A 14,510-nucleotide genomic window follows, 5' to 3' on the forward strand; every position below is an offset into this window, starting at 1 on the left:
GAGGGGGGACAGAAGATCCGAAGCGGGCTCTGCACGGACAGCAGCGAGCTTGATGCGAGGCTCAAACTCACGATCCGTGAGATCATGACCTGAGCCAAAATCGGATGCTCAGCCGACTGAGCCACCCAGGCACCCCAAACAGAGAGCTTTAAAAAGCCGCTATGTAGAGACAAGATCATAGGAAGAAGGAGGTTGTGGCAGCCGCCCAGGGAAGACACGACAGTGGCCAGGCCCAGAGTGTGAGCTGTGGAGGAGCTGAGGGGGAGATGGTTCCATATATTGGGCCTGAAATGTACCTATCCCTGCCCCTGTACATGCACAGTGCACGCAGGGACATTTCTGTGCTGCGGCTCTGGGGAAACAGGTGTGCTGTCATGTTGCTGGTTTTATTGCAAACTGGTACAACCCTTTTGGAGGGGAATTTGTCAGTGTCCCACAGGACTGCATATGCGTTTGTCTTCTGGTCCGGCAGCCCTTGTAGGAATTTACCTTGAAACATACACCTCCAACAATGAAAATACATACGCCCGAGGTTACTGGTTGCAGCCTCGTTTGTAAAAATATTAGAAACGACCTAAATACTCTCACACGGAAGAGCGGTTGAATCAACTACGTTGTATCTGAATACTAGGCAGGAATGAGCACGGTCTCCATGAAATGTTACCTGGAAAGATTTCCAGAATATGTTGTCAAGCGAAAAAAGCAAAGCACAAAAGAGTGTCGATAGCACGCTGCCTTTTTGGCACAAAGAAGACAATATGAGAATGTACATGTGTATTCTCACTTCGGCGAGAAGAAATACAGGAAGGATGAATCCAGAAACTAATATTTGATTGTTTATCTACAGGATACGGGTGGAAGAGGGGTAAAAAGAATGGGGGGTGGGAAATGGGAGGGAAGTGACATTTTCTCTGAATATTGCTTTTGTATAATTGTGACTTCCAGAACTACATTAGTGTTTCCCATATTCAAAAGATAAATAAACAGATAAATAAAACAAGGATGCGGGATACATCCCCAAGTAGAATACAAACAGTAGTGAGTAAACCTAAGTGTGTAACAAATGAATGAGGGAGAAAATAATCCAAGTAACTTTAGAAAACAGTATTTTTTTAAAAATGTTTTTAACATTTATTCATTTTTGAGAGAGAGGGAGACAGAGGGTGAGCGGGGTAGGGGCAGAAAGAGAGGGAGACACAGAATCCGAAGCAGGCTCCAGGCTCCGAGCTGTCAGCACGAAGCCCGATGTGGGGCTCGAACCCACGAACTGTGAGATCGTGACCTGAGTCGAAGTCGGATGCTCAACCGACTGAGCCCCCCAGGCACCCTTGACGACAGTATTTTGATACTACACTGTAAGTCTAAAGACAACAAGAGCTATAAACAAATACTATACAGTTGTTGGTAAATTTTTTTTTTTTTTGAGAGAGGGCACAAGTGAGATGGGGGCAGAGGAGAGAGAGTGAGTGAGAGAGAGTGAGAATCCCACGAGGGGCAGAGAAAGAGAGAGAAGAGGGGCTCGTGCTCACCCGGTGCAGGGCACAAACTGACGAACCACGAGATCATGACCTGAACCAAAATCAGATATGGGCTATCAATTCTGAAGCCATTTTATGTGTATTCCAGGACTGACCAAATAGATAAACATATTGTTGCTTTAAAGGAAAGAAACATAACACCATAGTACATAGTGGTTGTTCAAAAAACATTTGTTAGGCTAAACTGAACTTTTTCCCCCACATGGGGACTCAAGGTATTTCTGAACGCCCCATGAATCAGGGTGAAAATTTTTGTGCATGTGCATTTAGTGGAGATAGGATCTGTAACACTTGTCAGTCCCAAAAGGGTTTGTGACCCACCATCTGCTGGGATTTGTACATCCTTACTGGCTTCGTGTTCCCTAGGAGGTAGATATTATAGTTCCCATTGTATAGATGAGAAAGCTGAGGCTCGTCTGTAAATAGTCGGTCAGGGTGATCCAGGAAGACTTAAAGGAGAGGGATTTGGGGAACGACAGACTGAATCAGGGTAGGAAAACCCCACTTACGCACAAGGGAGCCAAGTAACGTGAGGCGGTACTGTAGCAACCATTTCAAGAATTCTCACGGAGAGTACCTCTTGGCAACAGCTGGATCCGGTGCAAAATGGAAGGTTGTGTGCTGCTTCCCTGCAGTAACTTACCCTCCTCTGAGTGGTTTTATACCTGCATGCTGGCGTGCTCTAAGAACAAAAGAGAAAGATCGAAGATGGGTCAGGTTAGTCCTATGAGGCCTTACCTGCATTCTCATAAAAAGCCCACTGCTTTCCCCCTTTACGGCTGGAAACCAACCACTTGTCAGTGTTCCTACTTTCAGTGTCATGAGATTAGATGCTCTGAAGATTCTGTCTGCTGAGCAAAAACATATCGCTATCCTACTAAAGCGGAGGTTCTCAAGGGGAAATGGGAACCAGATGGAAGGGGATCTCAATGTGTTTCAGGCCTGCTGCCTGACTTCCAGTAAGCTCTCCTCTGATTTCTTCATGTCCTGGGCCCATGGGCTAAAGTGGCTTTTCGTTGATGGTCCAATCTACCAAAAGGATTGGAAGTGATCCTCTCTCAGCAAATTCTTGGCTTCACCTAGAACACTGAGTGGCCTGGGCCCTGACATGACATTTCCTTATACTATACTGTGTTTTCGATAAGTCACAGGGTGTGTGTTTCTATCACAACACTTGCTGTTTACATTCTGTGTTTAAATGCCATTATTTGGCTGTTACATCCCATTGGTAACTAATATGGTACTATTACATTGATGCTAATGGGGTTTTAACGTTGTCTGCCATTCTCTGAGGAATATTCTGGAGATTCCCTTAGAGGAGCAAACAACTTAAGTCCTATTACAAGCCAGGTAATTAAATTCCCCCTGCTTGCTTCTTAATATTGCTTCAATTGGATTCAAGATGATAGTCCTGGCCTGTGTGATTTACCTTCAAAGGTCTAGCCGACAGAATCCAGTCACCCCTTCACCGAGAGGCTATCCCTGAAACAGTGGCAGTTCTACTCTTTTTTTCTTAAAAAGGAATTTGTTTGAGATTTCCCTGACATGTCAGAGTTTTTGATCAATCATGCCATTGCAGAGGAACTTGGACAAGGTGCCCAAGATGGAGACACAGGGCTCCTGAGAACGGCTGACAAGCCTCATGTGATTACAGATGCTAGTTCGGTCTGACCTCTGGGGCCAGCAGTAAGGGCATGCTTCCTCTCTTACCACCTTTGCAGCCCCTTGTGTGGGGTTGTGAGCCACATCCTTGTTCAGACTAACAAATGGGTTCCCGCCCTGCCTGCATTTTCCCTCTGGTTGGCCCCACAAGCCTAGTGTTGAGGAGCGAGTACATAATGGCAACCAGAGGCCTGGGTTGGCCTCCTGACTCTGGTTCTTATCACCTACATAACCCAAGGGGGTGGGGGGGGGGGGTCATCACACATCCCTTCCTTCATCCAGAAAATGGGCTTGCTGGTGAGCCCTGCCTTAATGGCTGTTGTGAGTACGAGTTGATTTATTTCTGGGAAAGCATTTTTAGCAGCAGTCCCTGCACATGCATTATTATTATTTTTAGTGATTGTTTCTACTCTAACAAAACCCAAGAGGACACAGTTTTCATGCCCATTATCACACTGTCACATCTATGCACATTTGTCTCTGAGCGAAGCTGTGGTCGAGGACCAGCGGCCAGCACGGTACTGACGGTGCTGTCTGTTGACTGATCACTTGCCTTTTCCTGTCCTCTCTCTTTCCTGAATATTCAAATCATTGTGCCCTAGAGGAGCCATGCAGTGTTAGGACAGCCGAAGCAGGAATTGTATCTCCGGCCTTATGAAACTCCTCCAACGGTGTCTAAGGCCTGCCTACCATACCCCCAGTGCCCATTCCTGGCAGGGGGCTGATAAGAAGGTGCCAAGGGTCACTTTGTCACTTGGCAGATGGGAACAGAGAGGCAAAGGCGGGGGAGGAACCTGCTTCCTGGTCTTCCTCAGAATCAGAAATGGAGCCATGTGTAGACATCTTTGGCTTTGTTTATGCCTCCTATATACCCATTCCAGGGACTTCTCCAGCATCCCTGCACATGCTTTCTCCTTTGACCTGAAGGATAGAGACACGGTGCTTACATGCACACTGGCTGGAGGACACAGACATCCAACCAAGCTTGGAGCTGTGGCTGTGACTTTGTTTCTTCCTCTCCTTGACCACTTTTCCCTGTCTCTCCAGGACTACAGCATGAAGGAATCTTCCGGGTGTCGGGATCCCAGGTGGAAGTGAATGACATCAAAAACGCCTTTGAGAGAGGTAAGGGAACAGGCTTGAAGATAAGACCAAATGTCTGCCAGCCCCCTGGGGTGTTGGCTCCACCCTGTCTCCCCTGGGAGGTACCCAGAGGTCACCCAGCTCTTTAGCCCGGCACCTGCTGTCTCATGGACAGTCTTCCCCAACACGTGCAGGGAGATGCCAGGGCACATCCCAGCTCCCTCCTCAGCCCATTCATCGTGCCTCTCGCCCGTGGACGATCTGCCGAAACCCAAGAAGTTAACTATGATATCTGGGCAGTTTACGGCTTTATCCAGAACCCTTGGTGGCAGTTAATATCAAGGCTAATGCGCCTGTTCATCGTAGCCCATTTATTATCTTGTGGGCCATTAAGGTAATGGGCAAGCTTTGGCAATTTCCGTCACTATAATGGATATATATAGTCTCAATTTGAGGTTGGTCCTATCATTAAATCTAATTACATCTGATACGAAATTTTCCATAGGGAGCTCCAGCGTGATTGTTCTCCCATAAGTAGGTGTCCTTTGTTGCGAGCCAGGAGGAGTAAGAGCGAGTCAGAGTGGCTGGCCACCTTGGCCTCATTTTCCTTCCCCAGGGACTCAGTCCCGGCCTGGCTTCATGATTCTTGTGAGAGGGCCTATTGCAGTGTCCCATCCCAACCCAGAGGGAATGTCCCTGAACGAGTCTGGCACGAGCCAATTTATCCTAATGGACCCTTGTGCCCTCTCCTCGCCTTGGGGCCCCTGAGCCTAAGCAGTCTTTGCTTTATCTAGTCTCTGGTCCATCCTACTCATGGCCAGCATGCCGGGCACAGAGCTGATGGACTCTGATGAGGACTTGGAAAGCCAGCCCTTCCCCACCACTTCTGCTTTGTCCTGTGGGGTTTTACCTCTCTCACTCTCTCTTTTCTTTTTGGGGGGCTGCTTATCCTCAGGAGAGGACCCCCTGGCTGGGGACCAGAATGACCATGACATGGACTCCATTGCTGGCGTCCTGAAGCTTTACTTCCGGGGGCTGGAACACCCTCTCTTCCCCAAGGACATCTTCCATGACCTGATGGCCTGCGTCAGTAAGTACATTCTGGCCTCAGACTGGCTTCTGGGCAAGAAAGAACACCTCATAGCAATAGACAAGCAATTTCCACGGGATCTTCTTTCCCCCCATAAACTTTTCAATAATGTTTCTCTTTTTCCTTTCACTCAGTAAAGTGTCTCCTCCTCATCCTCAATCCTTCACCCCCTACTAGGGAGGGAGGAAGGATGAGTTTTCAGGAAGAGTCTAGGACAAGTCAGAACTCCTGGCCTTTTCTTTTTTGATTTATCTTAAACTCCTTGCTTTGCTGGGCTTTATCTTTCTTCAGTAAAATACATTTCTTTTTTTTTCTTTTTTTTTAATTTTAATTTTTTAAATTTTTTCTTTAATTTATTTTGAGAGAGAGAGAGAAGGAGAGCATGAGCGGAGAGGGGCAGAGAGAAAGGGAGAGAGAGAATCCCAAGCAGGCCCTGCACTCTCAGCATACAGCCCACCTGACTCGGGGCTCGATTTCACAAACTGTGAGATCATAACCTGAGCCAAAATCAAGAGTCAGACACTTAACAGACTGAGCCACCCTGGCATCCCCAGTAAAATACATTTCTAATAGTATGTAAGACATGGTCCTTTTCAGTTATTGGAAGCTCAGACATTTACTGCCCATGCTTTTTATGATATAAAGGGAGAAATGTTTTCTGTTTGTTTCTTTAAACATGGCATGGCTTACCTGCTGGATGTGTTACTATGTGTTCTTCTAAGGAATAAAACCCTTCTGCCCATTTAAAAGTAATGATACGATGTTTTCCTAGAAAGGGATATCGTCTCTACTTTGTCCTACTTACAGGTTCTCTGCCTCTTACTCTCAAATTTGGGGCTTGGAGAGCTGTTCCCACCATTTAGTTTAGCTCATTATCCTGTTTTGTTTTCCATGGACACTTAGGTTAATACCAGCTCATCCTGGAAGTAGACCCCAATGGAATGATGGCTCCAGAGGCTGGAGAAGGCAGTGCCTTGGACATGGGGAAAAGAACCTTCTTCCTAGATGCACCAGGGTCTTTCTGCCCCCCCCCCCCCCCCGGTTTCAAGTTTGACTCAGTGTATGCCCCGAACACTGTTCCTATCTGCTATTCCGAGGACCCAGAGCCTTCAATAAGCTCTCTTGTTTTGTTGACCCACTACTTTTGGGAGTCTGGTGGAAATCAGTGCTGTGGTGGGTGATTAAATATATGCACCCCTCCTGTCCTCACATCTTTTTCTGGGACTGGGCTTAGATAAAAATCTTAAGTGGACTGGGGCTACCAAGACAGTTCAAGACACCTTGGCTGCCCACTTCTCCCCTCGAGATGTGCTCCTAAACCCACTGCTTTCCACTTCTTTTTCACAGAAAGACACTCCTAGAAAATGACAGTATCCATCTGGCACACTGTGGGAGTGGGGAGGCTGGCATTGATGGAGGCCGCCAGCCTTGGGTCTTACCTGTAATTGATCTTTCCACAGCCCAAGAGTCAGGAAACTTCTCTGGTCTTCTCCCCAGATATCACTATTTATCAGGCATCTGCCATCTCTTGCCTCTGGCCACATTCTGCTCAACCCACTGCAGATAAGGGAAGGGAAGATAAGCCAGACCTGTCCAGAGGGTGAGGTGAGACACGTGTAGAGTGAGCAGGACAGGACCTGCACAGCCTGTCTCCCTCCCCACGTGTACACCCCTGAGGCTGGATGTTGAGCCATTAGTCATAGCAGGTTTATGGACGGTCCTTGTCTGTGGTTTTCATCGGAGGGTAGTAGGTGCTTGGGGACCATCTCCAACCCCTTCAGTGCCCAAGGTGCATATTCCTTAAGTCCTATAATCGGTAGGTGTCTGGAGCCCAGCATGTACCCTGTGGCAGCAGTCCAGCCCCACGGGGCCACAGGGATGGAACTCCTTATGTGGAGCACCAGTGCTGTGCAGTCTGGGTCTGGCCGCTGTCTGTGCAGCACCTGCTGGAAGTAAGGGCCCTCTGACCGTTACTCCTCGGGATCTCTGTTGCAATGGAGGGTGACACGTGGCTTTCTTCTTTCAGCTATGGACAGCCTGCAGGAGAGAGCTCTGCACATCCGGAAAGTCCTCCTGGTCCTGCCCAAAACCACTCTGATTATCATGAGATACCTCTTTGCCTTCCTCAATCAGTGAGTAGACTTCCCAGTGAGCAATTGGATCAGGCCTTGGCCTCAGCCCCTGGACGCTTACATGTAGAGCTATGTCAGTTCATCCAGCCCGACGGGTATTTATGAAGCACCTACAAGGTGCTGGGCACCATTGTAGGCTGTAAGAATACATTGCGAAATAAGAGACAAAGCCCTGATATCATTTAACTCACATTCCAGGGTAGGAGATAGAGAGATAACAGATATGTCAGGCAGGAGTAAGTGCTCAGAAGAAAAATGAAGAAACCCAACTTAAGAGCTGGAGTGCGGGGGTCTGAATGGGGGCAGGGGTGAAAGAGGGAGAGCCGCTGCAGAGGGGTGGTCAGCAAGGGTCTCTCCGAAGGAGACGGTGTGAGAGCAGGAACCTAAATGAAGTGAAGGAAGGAGCCACAGGGATGTTCAAGGCCGTCAGGCCCTGAGAGTCATAGTAATAATGGGTTTGGCTTTGGGAAGCCCCTGGAGGGTTTAAGCAGAAGAGTGATAAGATCTAGTCTCCTTATGTTTTTTTAAGCCCGCCAACAGCTTTGTGGAGAAGTTGCCATCGAGGGCTGTGAAGAAAATCAGGGAGACCTAGGTAGAGGTTATTGTGAGATCTCAGCCACGGGTACTGGGGGCTTAGACAGGATGGGGGTCACGAGGGAGGGTGAGGAGGTGGGGTTGGGTTTGGGGTCTGTTTACAGCATAGCACTGACAGGACTTCCTGACGGGGAGGATGTAGAGTGTGAGGAAGGAGAGAAATTCTAAACGTTTGGCAGGAGCAACAGAGTACCAGTGACTCCATTACGGAGTTGGGGAAGACGAGGCGTCCCGGACGGAATCGAGACAAGGCACCAACTCAGTCATGTTAACCTGAGGTGCCTGTTAGGCTTCCACGCGGAGATTCCAAGTAGGCAGTGGGACACGGGAATCTGACACTCGGGAGAAACCGAGTGGAGACGCGAGTCTGCCGTCACCGTGTACTGCTGTTTTAGCTGGTTACCCAGGGAGTGAGTGTAGCCAGGCAAGAGTTCTGAGGGCCAGAGGGGCCCTGAGCTTGGACGCGGCATTGCTTCCTGTCCATGCCGTGTGTCCTTGCCGAGGGCAGGCACTGTGTCCCCAGGGAGCAGCAGAAGCACCAAGCAAGGACGTGCGGCGCTTCCCCCGTGGGCGCCGCTGTCTTCAGGCTGCTTTCCCTGCGGTGTCTCCCTCAGCAGCCTAGAGCAAAGGCTATAAATGGGCAACGTGAGGGCCAGGTAAGGCCCACCAATGTGTTTCCTTTCAGTCTGCTGTGTCTTGAAAACATTGAAACATTTAAATATTAGGGGATTTTACTTGAAAATATCTGGATTTCCAGCTTCTCTTGAAAGCACCATTCGATCTGGTAATGATGGACCCGTATTCCGCAAGGCAGCGGTGTGTGGTAGAGGGAGGGCAGCTGCCTGGGTGAGGCTGGCCCTCCTGGCACTCTCTAACACCGATGCTGAATTCAGTTGTCATCCCTCTTGCTCTACGTGTTTTCCTCTAGTGGAGAAACACAGACCCATGAATGTGTCAAGAAAGAGAACAAAAATTAGACCAAGGGGCTAGCATCTTTTATTTATTTATTTGCTTGTTTTTTACTTTTTTTAATGTTTATTCATTTTTGAGAGAGAGAGAGAGACAGAGTGCAAGCGGAGGAGGGGCAGAGAGAGAGGGAGACACAAAATCCGAAACAGGCTCCAGGCTCCGAGCTGTCAGCACAGAGCCCGACGCGGGGCTCAAACTCGTGAATCGTGAGGTCATGACCTGAGTCGAAGTCAGATGCTCAGCTGATGAGCTACCCAGGCACCCCAGGGCTAGCGTCTTTTACCATAAATGTCTTTCTCTTCCTGGTCTGTTTGGTCTTTGCTTCAAAGGAAAACGAATTTAGTGACCATCTCATGAGCTTTGACTCCCTTGTAAGTTCACAGCCAGCCTGGCCCTCGAGGGTGTCTGGGTTAGCCCCGCTGCTGGAGACCTTGCCGGGGCACCCGCACTGTCCATCAGCCTTGCTGCTGGCAGTGCAGAGGGACAGAAGGTCCCGGCTGTTGGGTCAGCCTCCTCCATGTGGCAATGTCTGCTCCTCCCATCGGCCAAGCCCTGACTCAGCACCGCAACTGGCTGAGTTCAGAACCCCTCGTGGCTCACGCAGGGTGCTCGTGTGAGGTGCATTCTAGGCTGGCGGAAACGGAAACTCCGTGATGACTCTCGAGCCAGTCAGCTCCCCGGGGCCACCAGTCCTTCTCTCCCCTCATGGACGGATACCTGCCCTCAAAGTGAGCCTGGTCTGCTCCCCCAGAGCAAGCAGTGTGACGGTAGTGGGTAACAAGGCAGAGGAGCACACACAGGGCCCGGGGCGACTGTGTTGTGTAAGCACAACGGCCTCATCCTCTTCCCCACACCTTCTTCCTGTTCTTCCTGCTTCTTCCTGCGGGGACCTCGTGGGAGCGGGGGAGCTGTAGAGCAAGCATCGTGCAGAGCTGGAGGTGGTGGCCACTGTTGGAGGAAACATGGGAATTACACCAATTCAAATGATCGCTTTGGTTTTTTGCTTTTTTATCTGGTTACAAAAGAGATGCATTTGGTCCTCGAAGTGGTTCATGGGAGAGATGCAGCGTTAATAACCGTAGTGTTTCCTAGAATAATAAATGGAATTCAGGACACAGGTGACAGAGAAGATCACCTCTGCAGGAAGATGGCGGGTCGTAAGCATACACGTACCAACGGATGTGGCAACAGTGGACACAGGTCGCTCCTGAGGGAGACTCTGCCCGGCCCAGACTTTCAGGACTGCTCTCCTTTGTCGTTCTGCATCCTAGGGGGGTGTGTACTTTATTTCTGGCTATGGTCTTTCTCTTGGGTTGTACACATGCTCAATCTCAAGGAGCCAGAAAAACTAATATGTGTGTATGCGTATGTGGAACTCCTTACACCGGGCACTGGCGCCATGTGGACTTGATCTGGTTCCATATATACGTAGCTAGTGTCCTTCAGAGTACCCAGTCCGCTGCATGAACCTCGGGTACCCTAAAACTTAGCAACTTGAAACAAAAGGCATTCATTGTTATATCTCAGTTTCTGTGGGTCAGGAATCCAGGGGCAGGGTGGCTGGGGACTCTGACTCTAGGTCTTAGGAGGTTGCAGTGAAGGTGTTGGGGGCAGGGCTGTAGTCTCTTCCGAAAGCTCCACTAGGGGAGGACCTGCTTCCAAGCTCACTTGCGTGTTGTTGGCAGGATTCAGTTCCTTGCAGGTTGTTGGACTGAGGACCTTCACTCCTGGCCGACTGTCGGCCAGAGGCTTTCATCGGTTCTTCACCATGTGGGCCTCCCCATAGAGCTGCTCACAATATGGCGGCTGGCTTCTCTCCAAACAAGTTGAGAGAACACCCAAGACAGGAAGCACAGTCCTTGGTAACCTAATCTCAGAAGTGACATCCCATGCCTTCGGCCATATTCCATTCACTAGAAATGAGTCACTACATCTAGCCCATACTCAAAGAGAGAAAATTACACCAGGATGTGAATACCAGTAGGCAGGGGCCATGGGGTTCATTTTAAAGGCTGCCTACCACAGCCTGTATACTACCCAGAGAGTTTTTGCCCCCCAACGAAGTGTAGGTAGCTCCCCCTCACCGCAGCTGATTCCACTGCTTGCCTTTTGAAACCTGCTTTTTTCAGACGTCAAACAATATAGCCTTCTAGTTTCTTGCCAAGTGAGGTCCACGGACCAGCTTCACTGGCATCATTTGGGGAAGTTGTCAGAAATGCAGAGTCTCAGCCCCTCTCCCCTCAAAGACCTGTGAATCAGAATCTGTATCTTAACAAGGTCCCCTGGCAAGTCATACTCACATGAAAGTCTCAGAAGCCCTGCGCTGGGTCCTCAAACACTGCTCCACCGTCTGAAAGAGTGAGTCAGTGGTGCTTCTCTCCTGACTAAGGTGCCCTGGGGGCTCCACGAAGGCTGAGGTTTCCTCTACATCTCACCCATCTCCAGGTGCCTCTTAGTTTGGGAAGATTCTGTCTGGGCTGTTCTTCTGACTTTCACGAGGAGTGTTTTGGCTTCTACACACAGATGGACAAGTAGAGTTGTGGTTGGCTTGTCTTCGGAGATCCGCAGCTGCTCACATACTTACTCAGTCATTTATTTCACATATATTTATTAAGCATCTACTGTGTGCCAGGCCCTGTTTTAGTTGCTGGCCATCTAAGACTGCACCAAACAGTCCAGGCATCCCATGGAGTCCCTTGTGGAGTTTATGTTCTATTGGAAGAAGACAGACCAAACTAATAAGTACACATATCACATGTCAGAAGATAAGTGCTATGGAGAAAAATAAAGCAGGTAAGGGAAGTGGAGCGTACCAGGGGTCAGGGTGAGAGTTTGCTCTTTAACATCTGGTGCTCAGCAGATGCTTCACTGAGCAAGTGACAGCGGGCCATGGGCGTGGAGGAGAACCTAGAGAAACCGGTTGTCCCAGAAGCCACGTAGACAAGTATTTTGAAGAGGGCGTGGTAACAGAGTTAAATGTGATGACAGGTCAGCTGAGAAAAAGACTAAGAACGTTAGCAGCAGGGAGAGCATTGGTGACCCTGAAGGGGGTTGTGTTGATGGAGTGGAAGGGGTCAAACCCTGACTGTGGGTTCAGGAGAGAAGGGGTGCTGCTGATGGGTAAAAAAAAATGTGGTAGATCCATACGGTGGGGTAGTGTTCAGCCATAGAAAGGAGGGAGGCACTGAGGCATGTTACAGCGTGGATGCCCCTTGAAAACATCACACTGAACGAAAGAAGCCAGTCGCAAAAGACCACGTAGTGTGTGATTCCTTTTATGTGCAATGTCCGGAACATGCACGTCAGTGGGGACAGCAGACTTGTGTAGCCAGGGGCCGAGGAAAGGGGAGAAAGAGGGGATATGGAGCCTGGAGCCTGCTTCGGATTCTGTGTCTCCCTCTCTCTCTGCCCCTCCCCTGCTCATGCTCTCTCTCTCTCTCTCTCTCTCTATCTCAAAAATAAATAAACATTAAAAAATTTTTTTAAAGATGGTGAAAATGGTAAATTGTATATTTTACCACAATAAAGAGGGGGAGGGAGCGAGAGAGAAGGTATGTTAGTCTGCTAGGGCTGCCGTAGCAAAATACCACAGACCAGGTGCCTTCAGGAACAGAAACCCATTTTCTCATGGTCTGGAGTCTAGAAGTCCAAGATTAAGGTGTCAGCAGGGTTGGTTTCTGGTGAGTACCCTCCTTGGCCTGTAGATGGCCCTCTTCCCTCTGCGTCTTCCCATGGCTTTCCTCTGTGCACGCACGGGGAGAGCCCTGCTGTCTCTTCCCTTCGTATAAGGACCGCAGTCCTATGGGATTAGGCACCCTCCCTTATGACCTCATGTAACCTTCATTATCTTCTTAAAGGCCCTTTCTCCAAATACAGCCACATGGTGGGGGGGGGGGGGCTTCAACATAGAAATTTGGGGAGCGGGACACAATTTAGTCCATAACCGAAGAGGTGGAGATGAATCAGAGAATCAGAAACAACAGGTACAGACAACTCCCAGATCGTTTTATTATGGAGAAGAGAGAAATGGGACAGTATTTTATTATGGAGGGGAGAGAAATGGGACAGGTGTGGATATGGGGTTAAGAGAGAATTTTTTTTCAGATGGACAGTATCACTGCATGTTTGCATGCTGGTGGGAATGACCCAGTGGAGAGGAAAAACCAATGATGGAAGAGAGAGCAAGGGCAATGGTGGGAGTGATATTCTTGCTGGAGAAAGAGGATGCAGTTCACTGCGGGGGGAAGGAAGGCAGAACATGAGGGCGCAGAGGCAAGTCCCTTAACAGATGCGGGGAGCGTGAGGATGCTGACAGGTGGCGTTACAGGCGGAGGGAGGGAGTGGATGCCTTTGAAGGACTAGGAGAAAAAATCAGCCAGAATTACCTTGACTTCTCGTCTCTTAGAAAGCCTTTTGGCGAAGTCAGGGAAGGCTGTTAAATCACGGATTTAGAGTGGGAAGTTGTAGTATCTCCTATTGGAAAAGCTTTTAAAAGGCCTGATGGATTCTCGGCCCCACATTTTGCCTGGGGTCATGGTGAATAACACAATTTCTCTTCATCCTTTCAGACCTAAGATCAACCCTGATGTGTAATATCTTACCCACAGTCTGTTGGTTGTTGCCAAATCAAACCCCTGGGGCGTGTGAAGCGGAAGGTTTTTAAGTGAAATGTCATGTATTTAAAACTGTCTGTCGAAAGCTTAGTGTTCTCCCCGAGGATTTAAGCCTTCGATGTTGGGATCTGGAGTCCTCGGCTTGATGATGCCTGTCAGGAGAAGAAGGTGGCTAGACTCCTATAAATCAACTGCTGGCAAATGTCGACAGCCCTGCTTCCCATTTTCTGACTAGAATCGAGGGCCTTATATCAAGAAGCAATTAGGATAGTATAATTACAGAAAATATTGATTGAGCCCCACCTATGTGCCAGGCACAGTGCTCAGTGGTTTGTGTATAATTGCTCATTTAAACTTTATATCAGCCCCACAAAGCAGGTACGTTCTTTTAGAAGGAAGAGACTTGGAACCTAGAACACTGTTGTGGAACTGGTAAGCAATGTGACCAGGACTCAAAACCAGATCTCATTGACTCTAAAATTCTTCGGACGTTTTGTTTTTCTCTCTTAATTTAATCTAAGAGACAAATGTGCGTCATTAAAAGGTAAAAAGTCCAGAAAAGGGCATGATAAAAAACAAGTTTCCCACACTAATCCTGATTTTTTCATTCCTCCCCAGAAGCCTATGTTCTCAGTCTCTATGCTGAACCTTGTTAAGATACACAAAAGATGAGTTTGAATCAATTAGAAGAATTCACTAGTATTATAGATAGAAACTATAGAAATATAGTACAATTCTTAGAAGAGATGGCATTATATAAGTTGACACCAAAAAAAATGTTTAAAGATGGAGCTGTTACCACTGTTACCCATTTTAGGTTGGTTTTTTT

At 48.6% G+C, this 14,510-nt stretch overlaps 1 protein-coding gene across 7 annotated transcripts in view; it reads left to right on the forward strand.

The window, feature by feature from the left end:
- SRGAP2 (SLIT-ROBO Rho GTPase activating protein 2) overlaps window positions 1–14,510 on the forward strand; it is a 235,114-nt gene that overhangs the window by 201,269 nt on the left and 19,335 nt on the right. For all 7 annotated transcript variants that reach the window (XM_058700480.1, XM_058700481.1, XM_058700484.1 and 4 more), the window contains exons 15-17: window positions 4,248–4,325; window positions 5,239–5,373; window positions 7,400–7,505. In XM_058700480.1, the coding sequence (XP_058556463.1) occupies window positions 4,248–4,325; window positions 5,239–5,373; window positions 7,400–7,505 (319 nt within the window). The remainder of the gene's footprint in view (window positions 1–4,247; window positions 4,326–5,238; window positions 5,374–7,399; window positions 7,506–14,510) is intronic.

The sequence above is a fragment of the Neofelis nebulosa genome, chromosome 15 (assembly GCF_028018385.1).
Source record: "Neofelis nebulosa isolate mNeoNeb1 chromosome 15, mNeoNeb1.pri, whole genome shotgun sequence".
NCBI lineage: Eukaryota > Metazoa > Chordata > Mammalia > Carnivora > Felidae > Neofelis > Neofelis nebulosa.